At 47.9% G+C, this 18,087-nt stretch overlaps 1 protein-coding gene across 1 annotated transcript in view; it reads right to left on the bottom strand.

Annotated features, from left to right (window-relative positions):
* gnmt (glycine N-methyltransferase) overlaps positions 1–15,866 on the bottom strand; it is a 45,926-nt gene extending 30,060 nt beyond the window's left edge. Inside the window, exon 1 of the mRNA XM_033016761.1 lies at positions 15,576–15,866. Coding sequence (XP_032872652.1) covers positions 15,576–15,781 — 206 coding nt within the window. The 5' untranslated portion in view covers positions 15,782–15,866. The remainder of the gene's footprint in view (positions 1–15,575) is intronic.
* Positions 15,867–18,087: the final 2,221 nt, after the last annotated feature.

The following is an 18,087-nucleotide window of genomic DNA, read 5'->3' as shown; positions in this document are numbered from 1 at the left end:
GTGGAATTCTCTGCCTCAGAAGGCAGTGGAGGCTAATTCTCTGAATACTTTCACGAGAGGGTTAGATAGAGCTCTTAAAGATAGCGGAATCAGGGGATATGGTGAGAAGGTAGGAAGGAGGTGCTGATTGGGGATGATCAGCCATTATCATATTGAATGGCGGTGCTGGCTCGAAGGGCCGAATGGCCTACTCCTGCACCTATTGTCTATTGTCTAACTCACACCCGCATACTCACACACAAAGCTCCCCCCCTTCACACATGTACAATCTCACACATTCTCACTTACACTCTCTAGGTATATTGCAAAACTTACCTTCAGCTGCGCTGCAGATCTGTCGCTGCCCGTGTGCGCGATTTTGCCGCCTTTGAGAGGGGGGGGGCGGGTTTAAAACGCGATATTCTCTAGGCTATTCAAATCGAGGTTGTTCAGCCTACTTAGTTGCTGATGAAAAATCGCTGCGACATTAGTTCGCTGCAGCTATTTTTAAACTAAATTGGTTTATTTAATTGTTATAGTAGGTTAAAAATCATCCTCTAAACCCGCGACCGCCGCCAACGGGATGGATCTCATGTCGGGGACAGCACAAGGTAGGCTGTTTATTTTTACAATAAAAAGCGCTTCTTAAGATCCCTTTATACAAAATTTTATGTTGCGAGTAGCTGATTTGGGGGCCCATTAAATCCTGCAGTATTTTTCTGGGCATATGGGGTACAAATTCACCGCAAAGGCAGCGTTCCAAACCATCGCGTTCCACACGATCCCACTCGAAAGCTGATTTAAATGGCCATTAATTTACAGCAATTGAACACTAAATTCCTTCCATTTGGCCTATAAATTAATGAAAATGAGATTTAAAAATCATGTTTTATTGTGAATTCTTGTGTGAATGTTTTTTGGACATCTGGGCTATTTAAAAATGTTAATCTTTTCTTAAGAAATGGATAGATGTTTAGATCTAGTAATTGAAGTTTGGAATTAGCTACAATTGGGTAACTAACAAATTATATGCTTTAATTTCAGGTCATCCAAGTAAGATTGTTTAATATTTGTTTCAGAATGCTTCAATCTATAATAACTGAAAATTTCTTTCAGTTCTCTTAATTTTTAATAAAGTTATGGCCATTTCACGGTCCTTGTTCACAGCTTTTGTGTTAAGTCAATGGAAAATCAATAGGGAACAAGATGCTAATTTCCGAGTATGAAAATGGCCATAACCTTTTTAATACTGATGATATGAAAGTGAATTAGGTGTCAAATTAAACTTATTTTTATGCTTTATCTGATGGGATCAATTGCAGACTTGATTTTTAAAATCTCAAAATGTTGTAACATTGCTACACTCTCACTTACACACTCACCCTCACATATTAACCCTCACACACTCACTCACTCACATACCTACTCTCTCACACACACACTCGCTCACACACACACAATTACTCTCACACACTATTGAAGCAGATACATTTAAGAATTTTAAAAGGGATTCGGACAGGTATATGGACAGGAAAGGTGTAGAGGGCTATGGGCTAAACGCAGGCAACTGGGACTGTCCCAATATGCCAATGTGGTCATCATGGACAAGGTGGGCCGAAGGGCCTGTTTCCATGTTGTACAGCTCTGTGACCCTGGGAGAGTGAGCAGTTTGTTGGTGAGTAGATGCTGCTTGACAAGGAAGGCGGGGGAGTTGCAGAGAGAAAGTGCCTGCAGAAGGCTGCACATACTATACACCAAGTGAAGCCTTTATCCTGAACACTCCCACTTCACTGGGTGTGCACCGTAACATAGGGTCTTTACACAGTATAGAATTTCTCTAACTTCAAGTAATCCTTGCATCCCCTCTCTCTCCATCCCTCCCCCACCCAAGTCGTACCAGCCAAGTTGTCTTGTTGAGTCTCATTGTCTGTAACTCGTTTTCACCTATCCTGCAGCTAACAACGGCCTGTTTCCTTCATCATCGTTACTTTTTTGCATATCTTTCATTCATTTGTTTCTATATCTCTCGACATCACCGTCTATATCTCTCGTTTCCCTTATCCCTGACTCTCAGCCTGAAGAAGGATATCGCCTGCAACGTCACCTATCCCTTTTCTCCAGAGATGCTGCCTGACCCGCTGAGTTACTCCAGTTTTTGGGTCTATCTTCGAAAGAAACAGGCCCTTCGGCTCACCTTGTCCAAGCTGACCACGTTGGCATATTGGGCGAGTCCCATTTGCCTGCATTTGGCCCAGATCCCTCTAAATGTTTCCTATCTATATATCGAGACAAACAAAAAGACCCTGACCTAAAACAAGCTCGCAAAGCTTCAAGGTTGTAGCCCTTGTATGTTGAGGCTCCAGGCCAGTGTTCGGCAAAGTACATTTTTGTGCAATATGTCACCGTCTGCAGCAAGCACTGTTTAAAACAGGATGAAATCTGATGTTGTAGAAGTGTATAATGTCATGAAGGGAACAGATAGGGTGGGGGGGAATCAAGAACCAGAGGACATAGGTTTACGGTGAGAGGGGAACGATTTAATAGGAACCTGAGGGGCAACTTTTTCACACATGTATGGAACGAGCTGCCGGGGGAGGTAGTTGAGGCTGGGACTATAACTGCGTTCAAACAATATTTGGACAGGTACATGGATAGGAAAGGTTTCATAAGTTGATAAGGAGCAGAAATTGGCCATTCGGCCCATCAAGTCTACTCCACCATTCAATCATGGCTGATCTATCCTGCCCCGCTCAACCCCATTCCCCTGCCTTCTCCCCATAACTCTGGATCCATGAATTAATCAAGAATTTGTCAATCCCTCTGCCTTAAAAATGTCCATTCACTTGGTTTGGAGGGATATGGGCCAAATGCTGGCGGGTGAAACCAGCCATAGAATTATATTATGGAAAACCTCCAATATATTCACTCAGGAAGTTCCTCAGAGAAATAATCTAATTACACAGGTACACGGATAGATAAGTTCAGAGGGATAGGGATCAAACTCAGGCACATGGGACGAGCTGAGAGGTCAAGCATGAATGAGTTGGGCTGAAGGGCTTATTTCACTGCTATATGATATGGTGACTAACTATCAAAATAACTGTGTTTGTCACTCCAAAATTTTCAATCTCTCACATGCGTCAGCACGGTGGCGCAGCGGTAGAGTTGCTACTTCACAGCGCTTACAGGGCCATAGACCCGGGTTCGATCCTGACTGTGTGTGCTGCCTCTACGGAGTTTGTACGTTCTCTCCGTGACCTGCATGGGTATTCTTCGGGATAGACAATAGACAATCGGTGCAGGAGTAGGCCATTTGGCCCTTCGAGCCAGCACCGCCATTCAATGTGATCATGGCTGATCATCCATAATCAGTACCCCGTTCCTGCCTTCTCCCCATATCCCCTGACTCCAGTATCTTTAAGAGCTCTATCCAACTCTCTCTTGAAAGCATCCAGAGAACCGGCCTCCACCGCCCTCTGAGGCAGAGAATTCCACAGATTCACAACTCTCTGTGTGAAAAAGTATTTCCTCATCTATGTTCTAAATGGCTTACCCCTTATTCTTAAACTGTGTTCCCTGGTTCTGGACACCCCCAACATCTCCGGTTTCTTCCCACACTCCAAAGACGTATGGATTTGCAAGCTAATTGGCTTGGTATAATTGTAAATGGTCGCTAGTGTGTGTAGGATAGCGTTAGTGCACGGGATCGCTGGACGGCACGGACCTAGTGGGCCGAAGAGCAGTGTTAAACTACTATCTACCTCTTTGGTGACCCTCGGGCTATCCTTGATTGAACTTGCTGGCTTTACCTTGCACTAAACGACATTATTTATTATGTATATTATACACTGTTAATTGTAATCATGTGTTGTCTTTCTGCTGACTGGTTAGCACACAACAACAAAAGCTTTTCACTGTACCTCGGTACACGTGACAATAAACAACACTGAACTGAAGGGCCTGTTTCCGCACTGTATCTTTAAACTAAACTAAACTAAATGCATTGGGAAGAAGAAAATAAACTTGACCAACATAGGTTCCAACTTGCTGCCCTTTTTCAGATTGGCACTGAATCACTTTCTGCACTGACTCCAGAAAAGCACTCACTGGCTTATGTACACGATTGCATCACCTTGTTTGTTTGCAAGCCCAGTCACTAGGTCGCCAGGAAAACAGCTGGAATCTCTGCCTCATGTACCGCCCTGCCCCCAGCAATAGCCAATCGTAGTCGGCCTGCACCGGGCTCAGAGTTAACGCTTCGTTAACTTTAGTTGAGTTTTCATTAGTTTAATTTACTTTGGGACATTTTATCCAGCTCTTTGACACGTTGAGGTTGGACAATGGAAGAAGACTCTTTGTTCTATCATCTTTCACACAAACAGTATAGTTTAGTTTAGTTGAATTTAGTTTCGAGATACAGCGCGGAAATATTTTTTAGTTTAGAGACACAGCGCAGAAACAGGACCTTTGGCCCACCGGGTCCGCGCCGACCAGCAATCCCCGCACATTAACACTATCCTACACCCACTCGGGATTATTTTTAGATTTACCAAGCCAATTACCCCACAAACCTGCACATCTTTGGAGTGTGGGAGTAAACCGAAGATCTCGGAGAAAACCCACGCAGGTCGCGGGGAGAACGTACAAAGACAGCACCAGTAGTCATAATCGTACGCGGGTCTCCGCGCTGCATTCGCTGTAAGGCAGCAACTCTACCGCTGCGCCACCATGACCGCCCTAATATTTATACCTCTCATAACTTCCCATTACTCCAGCATCTCTGAAACATGCTACCAAACCCCCTCCAGGTTATGAACTGTGGAGAAAATGGAATAGGTGAAGTTTCGGGTCAAGACCCTCCTCCCAAAACGGCACCCATTCCTTTTATCCAGAGGTGCTGCCTGTCCCGCTAAGTTACTCCTGCTTTTTGTGTCTATCTTCGGTTTTAACCAGCATCTGCAGTTCCTTCCTACACATTTGGACAATTAGTGACTGTTGATTCTTGACTTAAAATCATGAAAATCATGAAAATCATAAATGGAATTATAAAATTATGAGGGAATTTATCAAGAACCTGAGGCTGTAGGTGAGAGGATTTAATGGTTTAATCGTCATTTACTGACACATACCGACCGAGGTGCGGTGAAATTCCTTTTTGTATGCAGTTCAGTAAAACCCTTACTAGACACAAACACGGACTGAGTAAACTTAGCTACACAACATTATGCAGCACTTCTGCATTACTTTAGACGTGTATTTCTGCACAATCTTTTTATTTTCTGATCAGTCTGAAGAAAGATCCCAACCTGACTCAAAAAACTGCAGATGTTCGAAATTTGAGCAAAACACAAAGTGCTGGAGGAACTCAGCGGGTCAGGCAGCATCTGTAGAGCGAATGGACAGGCAGAATTTTGGGTCGGCACTAAACAGAGTCTGAAGAAGGTTCCTGGCCCGAAATGTTGCCTGTATAAGGGCAGTGGTAGGGTTGGTGGTGGTGCAGTGGTAGAGTTGCTGCCTTACAGAGCTTGCAGCTCCGGAGACTCGGGTTCAATCCCGGCTACGGGCGCTGTCTGTACGGAGTTTGTACGTTCTCCTCGTGACCGTGTGGGTTTTCTATGAGATCTTCGGTTTCACCCCACACTCCAAAAACATACAGGTTTGTATGTTCATTGGCTTGGTGTATGTGTAAATTGTCCCTAGTGCGCGTAGGTCTAGTCAAGTCAAGTTTATTCGTCACATACACATACGAGATGTGCAGTGAAATGAAAAGTGGCAATGCTTGCGGATCGTGCAAAAAAAGTTTTTAACTTTAGTGTTAATGTGCGGGGATCGTTGGTCGGCGCAAACTCGGTGGGCCGAACGGCCTGTTTTCGGGCAGTATCTCCAAACTATTTCCCGTAAACATGTGCCAAATATAGAGGACGAGTGGCAAAAAGATTTAAAAATGAGTAAGAGAGAATGATTTTTACTCACCAAACGGTTAGAGTGTGCAATGCACCGTCAGAGAGGAAGGGGAGACAGATTCAATTGTGACGTTTAATGGGGACTGGACTGAATTTACATCTGAAAGAATAATATATAGCACAGTGGCGCAGCTGGTAGAGCCGCTGCCTCACAGTGCCAGAGACCTGGGTTCGATCCTGACCTCGGGTGCTGTCTGTCTGTGTGCGGATTTTGTACGTCCCCCCCGTGATCGCGTGGGGTGTCCTCCGGGTGCTCCGGTTTTCTCCCACATCCCAAAGATGTGCAGGTTTGTAGGTTAATTGGCCCTCAGTGAATTGCCTCTAGTGCATAAGGAGGGGATGAGAAAGTGAGACAGCATAGAACTTGCGAATGGGTGATCGATGGTCAGCGTGGGCTCGGTGGGCCGAAGGGCCTGTTTCCATGTTGTGTCTCTCAATCAATCAATCCACAGTTGCTGGCTGGCCTGCTGAATTCCTCCAGTGCTTCTTATTTATACTGCTTTGTATAATTTACATGTATCATTTATGTTTTTGAGTGTTGTCTATGTACCTGTGGTGCTGCTGCAAGCAAATCTTTCGCTCTATTTGAACCTTACCGTGCTTGTGCTTATGACAACAAACTAGACTCGGAAGAACTCAGGGCGGCACGGTGGCACAGCGGTAGAGTTGCTGCCTCACAGCGCCAGGGACCCAGGTTCGATCCTGGCCATGGGTGCTGTCTGTATGGAGTTTGTACGTTCTCCCCGTGACCCGCGTGGGTTTTCTCCGGGTGCTCCGGTTTCCTCCCACACTCCAAAGACGTGCGGGTTTGTAGACTAATCGGCTTTGGTAAAATTGTAAATTGTCATTAGTGTGTAGGAGAGTGTTAGTGTGCTGGGATCGCTGGTCGGCGCGGACCTAGTGGGCCGAAGGGCCTGTTTCCGCTCTGTATCTCTAAACTGAACTGAACTAAACTAAACTAAATCAAACAAAACTAAACTCATCAGGCAGCATCGGTAAGAGAAATTAATCGATGTTTTAGCTCAGTGACCCTTCCTCAGAACGTGAGGGGATGGAGGGGTGGTGAGGGGGGGAGGGTGAGGGTAGAATAAGGGAGACACAAGAAACTGCAGATGCTGGGATCTTGAGCAAAACACAAAGTGCTGGTGGAATTCTGCAGCATCTGCGGAGGGAATGGAAAAGAGGTTCAGACTGTCTGCCCTATCTATGCCTCTCATAACCTTTTAGTTTAGTTTGGAGGCACAGCACGGATACAGGCCCTTCGGCCCACCAAATCTGCATCGACTAGTGATCCCTCCACAATAATGTACACATCGGGGACAATTTGCAATTTAACCAAACCAATTAACCTTCAAACCTGCACGTCTTTGGAGCGTGGGAGGAAACCGGAGCACCCGGAGAAAACCCACGCGGTTATGGGGAGAACGTGCAAACTCCGTACAGACAGCATGGGTAGTCGGGATGGAACCCAGGTCTCTGGCACAGTAAGGCAGCAACTCCACCGCTGCGCCACCGTGTATACTTCAAAGCATACTTTGTATACTACTTCGGTCGGGTGTACGTATCCTCAGCCTTCAACGTTTCCCTTGACTAAGTTTGCTGCCATCGTGTACCTCAGCATCAAGACAGTTGGAAACAAGGCACAAAGAGCTGTGGCATTTATGTTCCAGCCAGCCTCCTCTTCACAGGTGGGAGGTAGACGTCTAGCTAGACAACTTTCCGACTGCACCTCAGCCTTCCTCCGTTTAGTTTAGTTTAGAGATACAGCGTGGAAACAGGCCCTTTGGCCCACCGCGTCCGTGCCAACCAGCGATCCCCGCACATTAACACTATGCAAAACCCACTAGGGACAATTTACATTTGTACCAAGCCAATTTACCTACATACCTGTGCACGTCTTTGGAGTGTGGGAGGGAACTGAAGATCTCGGAGAAAACCCATCAGGTCATGGGGAGAACGTACAAACTCCGTACAGACAGCACCCCTAGTCAGGATCGATCCCAGATCTCCTACGCTGCAAGCGCTGTAAGGCAGCATCTCTGCCGCCGCGCCACCGTGTCGCTCTCTGTTTTTATCTTTTGCCAGTGCTCTTCAGATACAAACTAACACCTCCATTAATATGGCTTTCCAAACTGCTCTTGCCACATGTGCATTTACGATCCTCAAGGCAAATCTATTTTAGTTTAGATTAGTTTGGAGATACAGAGTGGAAACAGGCCTGTCGTCCCATCGAGACTGCGCCGACCAGTGGTCACCCTGCACACCAGCACTATCCTACACACTAGGGACAATTTACCATTTTTCCCGAAGCCAATTAACCTGCAAACCTGTCTTCGTAGTGCGGGAGGAAACCCATGTGGTCACGGGGAGAACGTACAAACTCCATACAGACAGCACCGGTAGTCAGGATCGAACCCGGGTCTCTGGTGCTGTAAGGCAGCAACTCTACCGCTGCACCACTCTGCTGCCAAAACAGCAGGGGGTGTGTAGAACAAGCTGCCGGGGTGGGTAGTTGTGGCAGGTTGGGGCGAAGCGCCTGTATCCACACTGTATGACTATGAAACGTCACCTGTCCATTCCTTCCGCAGATGCTACCAGACCCTTCAAGTTACTCCAGCATTCTGAATTTTTATTTTAAACTCTCAGGTACTGCCTGACTGGATCTTGAATTTGCAGGGATCAATCAGTAAGTTAATGAACTACTGTAAATGGGCCCTGAAGTGTGAGTGAGTGTGTGGTGGAAACTAGGGGCGAGTTGATGTGGAGAGTAGGGTAGAGGGAAAATGAGTGGGGACTGAGAACTGGCATGGACACAGTGGTTTATTTATTGTTACGTGTACCAGGTACGTTGATATACATAATTTTTGCACACAACTCAGCAAGACTATCTCCGTACATAAGGACAATCACCCCGTCAGTGAAGTGTGCACAGAACACACTGGGTCCTTACGCAAGAGGCGCTAATTTGGCGCCATTTTACAATGCCAGCTGCAGCTGGTCACAAAGTCCTGTCGCAGCCATCGCCCCCCACCCCAGTACTCCCGCGAACTGCCATCCCTCTCTACGGCTTCCTCAGACTACAGAACACGTCTGAAAGGAATCAAAGGATATTGGGGAGAAAGCAGGAACTGATTGTGGATGATCAGCCATGATCATATTGAATGGCTCAAAGGGCCGAATGGCCTACTCCTGCACCTATTTCCTATGGGGTTTTTTTAAGTACCGCACAGGAACTGGCCTTGAGCCCTCAATGTTCATGTTGATCATGACACCAAGTTAAATTCATCTTCTCTGCCTACACTTGATTTGGGTTAGGAAGGAGAGATAGATCAGCCATGATTGAATGGCGGAGTTGACTTGATGGGCCGAATGGTCCAATGTTGCTCCTATCGCTTATGAATTTAGCAGCCTATCTGTTGTGTTCGAGGGCTAAATAATACCCAATCTACACTTGGTGTACAGAACCCGAAGTGTGTTTACAAGCCAAACATGGCTGCTGCAAACCCCCTGCAGATCACACAGGGACCCTCCCTGAGGAAACATTCATCTCCAGGCAGAGCCCTCCAATGGTGACTCCAGCACACAACACTATCTAAACGCCTCTTAAATGCCATTAGCATATCTGCTTGCACCATCACCCCTTGAAGCATGTTGCAGGCACCCTAACTTCTCCCACACACATCCTTTAAACTTTGCTTCTCTCACCTTACTGCTGTGTGCTCTAGTCTTTGACAATTCCATTTTGGGGAAAAGGTTCTGACTGTCTACCTTATCAATGACACTCATTAATTTTACGTACTTCTAATGGGTCACCTCTCAAACTCCGGCGCTCCAGAGAAAAGAGTCAAAGGTTGAACAATCTCTCCTTGTCACTAATAGCCTCTAATCCAGGCAGCATTCTGGTAAACCTCTTCTGCTCCCTCTCAAAAGCTTCCACATCCTTCCTGCAATGGTGTGAGCAGAACTGGGTGGTTAGGGGTTATGGGGAGAAGGAAGGAGAATGGGGTTAGGAGGGAGAGATAGATCAGCCATGATTGAATGACGGAGTAGTCTTGATGTTTAAGAAGGAACTGCAGATGCTGGAAAATCGAAGGTACACAAAAATGCTGGAGAAACTCAGCGGGTGCAGCAGGATCTATGGAGCGAAGGAAATAGGCAACGTTTCGGGCCGAAACCCTCCTTCAGTCTTGATGGTCTGAATGCCCTAATTCTGCTTCTATCACTTATAACCCTAAAACTGCACGCACCACTCCAACTAGGGCCTAACCAAAGTACAAGATATAGGAACGTAGGAACTAGGAAAGCTGGTTAATACACAAAAGGACACTAGATTGCTGGAGCAACTCAACAGGTCAGGCAGCATCGATAGGTGACAATTTGGATCGAGACCCTTCGTCAGATAGGCATTGTGGCCAAGTATTTTTAAAGCAGTGATGGTGGGCTTCTTGATTAGTGCCGGGTGTCAGTGAGAAGGCAGGAGAATGGGGTTGAGAGGGAGAGATAGATCAGCCGTGATTGAATGACATAGTAGTCTTGCTGATCTAAATGGCCTAATTCTGCTTCTATCACTTATAACCCTATAACTGCACGCACCACTCTAACTAGGGCCTAACCAAAGTACAAGACATAGAAACCTAGGAACTACGAATGCTGGTTAATACACAAAAGGACACAAGATTGCTGGAGCAATTCAACAGGTCAGGCAGCAGCATCGATAGGTGACAATTTGGATCGAGACCCTTCGTCAGATAGGCATTGCAGCCAAGTCATTGGGTATTTTTAAAGCAGTGATGGTGGGCTTCTTGATTAGTGCCGGGTGTCAGTGAGAAGGCAGGAGAATGGGGTTGAGAGGGAGAGATAGATCAGCCGTGATTGAATGGCGGAGTAGACTCGATGGGCCGAATGGCCTAATTGTGCTCCTATCGCTTATGAACATGAGCATGAAGGAGATGTAAGACACCATTTATCTGCTGAATTCCGATGCTAGCAAGGACATGGCCGAGGTTTAGTACCCGGGGGTTTGGGGATATTTATAACGAGTGATTGATTTAACAGATGCCTGTGTTTTTGGAGTGCTCCTTCTGACAGCTGAGCAACTCCAAGTTAACGCAGGGAGCTTAGTTAAGCGGTCATCAAACCAGATCCACTGTTAAAATCTTGCTGTGAAGGTATCTCTCTCTCTCTTTCTCAAGCTAACATTCAAAAGGAAATTGTGGCAGATGAATTATTCCAAGAAAACCAGCTGAGAATCTGTTTACATGCACTGGTCACACTGCATGCTTCAAAATAAAATACCGTAGATGCTGGAAGTCTGAAATAAGAACAGAGAATGCCAGGAATATCTTGAGCTCGAGTAACAGGAGGGGGAAGAGAGACAGCGTTAACATTTCAGTTTGTTGATCTTTCATTTATTTTCCTTGAACATCATCATGTACCAGATTTATACTTAGTTTTTCTTACTCAACAGAACGGGTTTACCAGAATGCTGTCTGGATTACAAGGTATTAGCTATCAGGAGAAATTGGACAGACTTGGATAGTTTTCTCTGGAATACAGACAGTTGTGGGGAGAGCTGATAGAAGTGGACAGATTATTTTGAGATAGAGTTCAGTTTATTGTCACATGTACTGAGGTACAGTGAAAAGCATAAAGGGGCAGCGGAAAGACTATACATGATTACAATCGAGCCGTCCACAGTGTACATATACATGATATAGGGAATAACATGAATAACATTTAGTGCAAGATAAAGTCCGATCAAAGATAGTCTGAGGGTCTCCAATGAGGTAGTTAGTAGCTCAGTAGTTGATGAGAGGATGGTTCAGTTTCCTGGTAACAGCTGGGAAGAAACTGGGAGAGGGAAGAAGCACATCAGTGCCTCTACTTCCTGAGAAGATTACGGAGAGTCGGTATGTCAAGGAGGACTCTCTCGAACTTCTACAGGTGCACAGTAGAGAGCATGCTGACCAGTTGCATCGTGGCTTGGTTCGGCAACTTGAGCGCCCAGGAGCGGAAAAGACTACAAAAAGCAGTAAACACTGCCCCGCCCATCATCAGCTCAGACCTCCCTTCGAGGGGATCTATCACAGTCGCTGCCTCAAAAAGGCTGGCAGCATCATCAAGGACCACCCCATCCTGGCCACACACTCATCACCCCGCTACCTTCAGGCCTGTAGTCTGCAACATCCAGGTTCAGGAATAGCTACTTCCCCACAGCCATCAGGATATTTAACTCAACCGAAACAAATCTCTGAACACTAATAGACCATTAGCTGTTTATTTGCACTTTATCTGCTTATTTATTGATGTGTGTATATATTTATCTAATGGTATATGGACACACTGATCTGTTCTGTATTCATGCCTACTATATTCCGTTGTGCTGATGCAAAGCAAGAATTTTATTGTCCTATCTGGGACACATGACAATAAACTCTCTTGACTTGACTTGACTTGAGGAAGTGGTCGGACAGGGTAGACAATCAGAATCTTTTTCCCCAGAGTGGAAATGTCATCGAGGACAAAAGTGAGGATGACAACGTTTACAGGAGATGTGCGATAGAAGTTCATTTTTTACACAGTCGTGGGGGCCTGGAACGGGCTGCCAGGGGTGGTGGCAGAAGCAGATACGATAGCGGTGTTTAAGAGGTTTTTAGTTACGCAGGGAATGGAGGGATATGGATCAGGTGCTGGCAGGAGATGAGTGTAACCTGGCATAATGACTGGTTGCATCACAGGCCAGCTTGGCAACTCCAATGCCAAGGAATGAAGGGGATTACAAGGAGTGGTGAACACAGCCCGTTCCAACATGGGTACTGACCTCCCCACCATCGAAGGGATCTATTGGGACCCTCTAGTCCTGGCAACATCCTCGTAAATCTTCTCTGTACATTTTCCAGCTTCTCAGCACAAACATTTCCCATCCGCGTACCTGTCCAAGTGCCTGTTATGTGTCACCATTGTACCTGCTTCTACCACTTCCCGCGGCACTTTAAGCCGGGCATGTGTGGGAGGATACTCCAAACCATCCATTAATTTGGTTCAGCTGCTTTGAATTTCATGAACCCAATTATGTCTTGTATTGACCTATTGTAGTGAACAGAACATTATTGCCCAGTCCGTCGCTGGTACTGACCTCCCCACCATCAAAAAGGATCTACAGGTGTCGCTGCCTCAGAAAGGCAGCCAGCATCATCAGAGACCCACACCACCCTGGCCACACTCTCATTTCACCCCTGCCATCGGGAAGAAGATACAGGAGCCTGAAAACTAACGTCCAGGTTCAGGAACAAGCTTCTTCCCAATGACCATCAGGGTATTGAACCAACTAAACTCCAATCTAGGAACAGTGGTTGCAAGCAGGACTTTCAGATTCAGATTCAGATTCAGAAAACTTTATTGTCTGTCGTAACAGAAAATCTTCTTTGACGTGGCTCAACATACAACCAGGACAATGTACTGATAAGCAGTCATACAACTCAGATTTCTGCGAGCACACACAGTGTGTATAGATCTTAAAAGCAAGTATAAAGATTAGAAACTGTACCGTGGTAGTCATACTTGCTGTCGTTAAATACCGCACTTAATGACTCTCAGAAAAACATTAAACAACTCAGAAAACATGCAAACATACGGGAGCAGCGCGCCGCGAGTCGCTCACAGAGTAGCTTTGGGCTTTGCACTATACTGGAATAATGTTGTGTTTGCTGAACAATTTTTGTTTGTCTATAATATCACCTGTTTGAGCGTTTGATGGCACCATGCCAGTACTCGCTGGAGTTTAGGGGGAACCTCACTGAAACTTGCACCCCAGCGGTATGAACATTGACTTCTCCAACTTCAAGTAACCCTTGCTTTCCCTCTCTCTCCATCCCACTTCCCAGTTCTCCAACCAGTCAGACTTTGCTCCTCATTACATGTTATCCCCGTTTGCCTCATTGTCAGTTTCCCCCAAGCTAATAATGAACATTTCTACACTTCCCTTTACCTTGATCTCTTTTCATGTCTCGTTTTCACACCTTACCCTTGCTTACGTCTATGTCTCCCTCTCCTCTGACTCTCAGTCTGAAGAAAGGTCTCGACCCGAAACGTCACCCCATTCCCACTCTCCAGAGATGCTGCCTGTCCCCGCTGAGTTACTCCAGCATGTTGTGTCTATCTTCGGTGTAAACCAGCATCTGCAGTTCCTCCCCACACATGTTCCTGTACTGTTCGATGTTCTTTCTAAGCCAATCCCGTCTGCATCTATTAGACTAATGTATTTCTTTTCCTAACCAAGAAGCTGTCTAAAAGTTACCCGGTTAACCTTTTACTTTGACAACTATCGGCCGGATAGCAGCGTTCAAACGTACTGAATGCTGGGGATCCGTTTCGTTCTGCAGAGGTTGCATCATTTAACTGAACCCACTCAGAGAAATTCAGCACCTGGGAATAAGGTGCGAATTCGCAGTAAATTCCCAGTCTGCCGCTGGGCACTCTCGCCAGACCGGTCCAGTGGGTTTTACAAGCAGCTGGGCGTCAGCTCTAAGATCTTTGGGCATCAGCTCTAAGATCTTTGGGCGTCAGCTCTAAGATCTTTGGGCATCAGTGTGTTGTGATCAGCCCTTTTTGCCTCAGGTACACCACGCTGGGCAAAAACAAACTGCTGAAGAACTCAGTCTGAAGAGGCATCCACCCCAACAAGAAACGACGTGTCCACAGATGCTGCCTGGAGCCGCTGAATCCCTGCTGCACTTTGCGAGGGTTACTTTGCCAACATTGAGTCATCACATCGCGGAGGCAGGCCCTTCGGCCCGACTCGTTCATGCCGACCTCTTAAGAGATGAAAGCCCTTCACTGTACCCCAAACTAAACTGGAGATAGATACAAAATGCTGGAGTAACTCAGCGGGGACAGGCAGCATCCCTGGAGAGAAGGGATAGGTGACGTTTCGGGTGCGATCCTTGTGTTAAAGAAGGAACTGCAGATGCTGGAAAATCGAAGGTACACAAAACAAACTAAAGAAGGGTTTCGGCCCGAAACGTTGCCTGTTTCCTTCGCTCCATAGATGCTGCTGCACCCGCTGAGTTTCTCCAGCATTTTTGTGTACCTTCGGGTGAGACCCTTCTTCAGACTGGGACTCAGGGGAAAGGGAGACACAGAGATAAGGAAGGATAAGGTGTGAAAACGATACATGAAAAAAGATCAAGGTATAGGGAACTGCAGAAGAGATCATTATTAGCTTGCGGAAGCTGACAACGAGGTAAATAGGGATAACATTTAACCAGGAGCACAGTCTGACTGGTTGGAGAACTGGGAAGAGGGATGGAGAGAGAGGTTACTTGAAGTTGGAGAAGTCAATGTCTATACCGCTGGGGTGCAAGCTGCCCACCCGAAACGTCGCCTTGTCCTTCTCTCCATAGACGCTGCCTCTTTACTCCAGCATTTTATGTCTTCCAAGAGATATATGAGGTGCTGTTCCTCCAAATTTACGCTGGGCCTCACTCTGTGTCCATCCTGCATGATTATATAAACAAAACTCACGTGGTAGGCGAGGGAGAATAAGAAAACAGCCAAAGCAAAATTAAAACGAAACTAAAAAGGAGAGCGAAACAAGCGTTTTGTTATTGTGTCTAGATGCACACATCCCCCTACCCGGTGCCACAAGCCACGTCTAGGATTCGCTGGCACTTGTGCTGCCGTAACAACTGGACCACGGCGTTCCTGTACTCGTCTGTCCGGCTCCGGGTGTCGCCGATGTACAGCTGCCACACTTTCGCCGCTTTGCCGTCCGCGTACTGGTCCGGCAGCCCCACCGCCGCCACGCCGAGGGAGCGGGTCCGGTACACGTTGTCCACCATCCCGACAGGAGGAGGGCAATGAGTTGTGTGTGATGGGAGGGAGGGAGAGAGAGAAAATGTGCGTGTGAGAGAGAGAAAGAGGGAGGGGTGGAGAGAGAGGGAGGAGGAGAGAGGGAGAGGGAGGGCGGGAGGGAAGGAGGGGGAGAGAGAGGGAAGGGGGGAGATTGGGTGAGAGAGAGGGGATAGAGAGGGGGAATGAGAGAGATGGATGAGAGAGAGGTGAGAAGGAGGGAAAGGGAGGGTGGGGTGAGAGAGGAGAGTGAGAGGGGGGTGATAGTGAGAGAGCGATGAGAAAGGGAGAGGGGGGGGTGAGGGTGAGAGGGGTTGAGGGGGGGGGGTGAGGGAGACAGGGGGTGTTGGTGAGGGTTAGCCCGGAGGTTGGGGAGGGGAGGGGGGGGGGAGGGAGACAGGGGTTGTTGGTGGGGGTTAACCCGGAGTTTGGGGAGGGGGGGGGGGGGGGTGAGGGAGACAGGGGGTGTTTGTGGGGGTTAACCCGGAGGTTGGGGAGGGGGTGGGGGTTAACCCGGAGGTTGGGGAGGGGAGGGGGGGGGTGAGGGAGACAGGGGGTGCTGGTGGGGGTTAACCCGGAGGTTGGGGAGGGGAGGGGGTGGGGGGGGGGGGTGAGGGAGACAGAGGGTGCTGGTGGGGGTTAGCCCGGAGGTTGGGGAGGGGAGGGGGGGGGGGGGAGGGGGGGAGGGAGACAGGGGGTGCTGGTGGGGGTTAACCCGGAGGTTGGGGAGGGGGGGAGGGGGGGGGGGTGAGGGAGACAGAGGGTGCTGGTGGGGGTTAACCCGGAGGTTGGGGAGGGGAGGGGAGGGGAGGGGGGTGGGGGTGAGGGAGACAGGGGGTGCTGGTGGGGGTTAACCGGAGGTTGGGGAGGGGGGGGGTGAGGGAGACAGAGGGTGCTGGTGGGGGTTAGCCCGGAGGTTGGGGAGGGGAGGGGGGGGGGGGGGGGGGGGAGGGAGACAGGGGGTGCTGGTGGGGGTTAGCCTGGAGGTTGAGGTGGGAGGGGAGTTAGAGTCAGCAGAGCCCCCTGGTCTGGTGCAACAGGGGGCGGGACGTGTGTCGCTGCCACCGGTAACTTGAGTGAAACTTTCCTCCAGCGCTGAGACTCTGGCTGCAACTTTAGCAGCCAATGGGCGGCCGTGGATCCGGCCGCGCCCCCGACGTCGCGTCACAATGCGGAGGCCAGGTCCCGCCCCCCCTGCTGCCCGCTGATTGGCTCCTCCCGTGTCTACCCTGCTGGCCATTGGGTCGCCCCGCCGTCAGTCTCCGTGCTGCGCCCGCCCACCAGCTGTTGACAGACAGCGCTGGACCCAACTAGGCGAAACAGGTCAACATCTGGAGGAGATGTGAATGTAGGGAGCAAATGCAAATGCTGCTGGTTGACACCGAAGTTAGGCACCAAATGCTGGAGTAAGTCAACAGGACAGGCAGCATCACTGGAGAGAACGAATGGGTGATGTTTCGGGTCAAGACCTTTCTTTAGCCCTAAAACATTTTGTGTCTACTCAAGATGTAGACAATAGAGAATAGGTGCAGGAGTAGGCCATTTAGCCCTGTGATCATGAATGATCATCTATAATCAATACCCCGTTCCTGCCTTCTCCCCATAATCCCCTGACTCTGCTAACTTTAACAGCTCCATAGCTCTTTCTTGAAAGCATCCAGAGAATTGGCCTCCACCACCTTCACAACTTCCAGATTCACAACTCTCTGGGTGAAAAAGTTTTTCCTCATCTCCGTTCTAAATGGCCTACCCCTTACTCATATACTGTGGTCCCTGGTTCGGGACTCCCCCAACATTGGGAACATGTTTCCTGCCTCTAACGTGTCCAATCCCTTAATAATCTTATATGTTTCAATAAGATATCCTCTCATCCTTCTAAATTCCAGTGTATACAAGCCAGTCGCTCCATTCGATCAACATATGACAGTCCCGGGAATTAACCTGGTGAACTTATGCTGCACTCCCTCAATAGCAAGAATGTTTTCCTCAAATTCGGAGACCAAAACTGCACACAATACTCCAGATGTGGTCTCACCAGGGCCCTGTACAACTGCAGAAGGACCTCTTTGCTCTGATACTCAACTCCTCTTATTATGAAGGTCAACATGGCATTAGCTTCACTGCCTGCTGTACCTGCATGTTTACTTTCAGTGACTGATGAAGAAGGACCCCCCAGATCTTGTTGTACTTCCCGTTTTCCCAATTTAACATCATTTAGATAATAATCTGCCTTCCTGTTTTTACCACCAAAGTGGATAACCTCACATTTATCAACATGGAACTGCATCTGCCATGC

Source organism: Amblyraja radiata, unplaced genomic scaffold, assembly GCF_010909765.2.
Source record: "Amblyraja radiata isolate CabotCenter1 unplaced genomic scaffold, sAmbRad1.1.pri scaffold_477_ctg1, whole genome shotgun sequence".
Classification (NCBI taxonomy): domain Eukaryota; kingdom Metazoa; phylum Chordata; class Chondrichthyes; order Rajiformes; family Rajidae; genus Amblyraja; species Amblyraja radiata.
The sequence above is the reverse complement of the archived record's forward strand: the minus strand, read 5'-3'. Positions and strand labels throughout refer to the sequence as shown.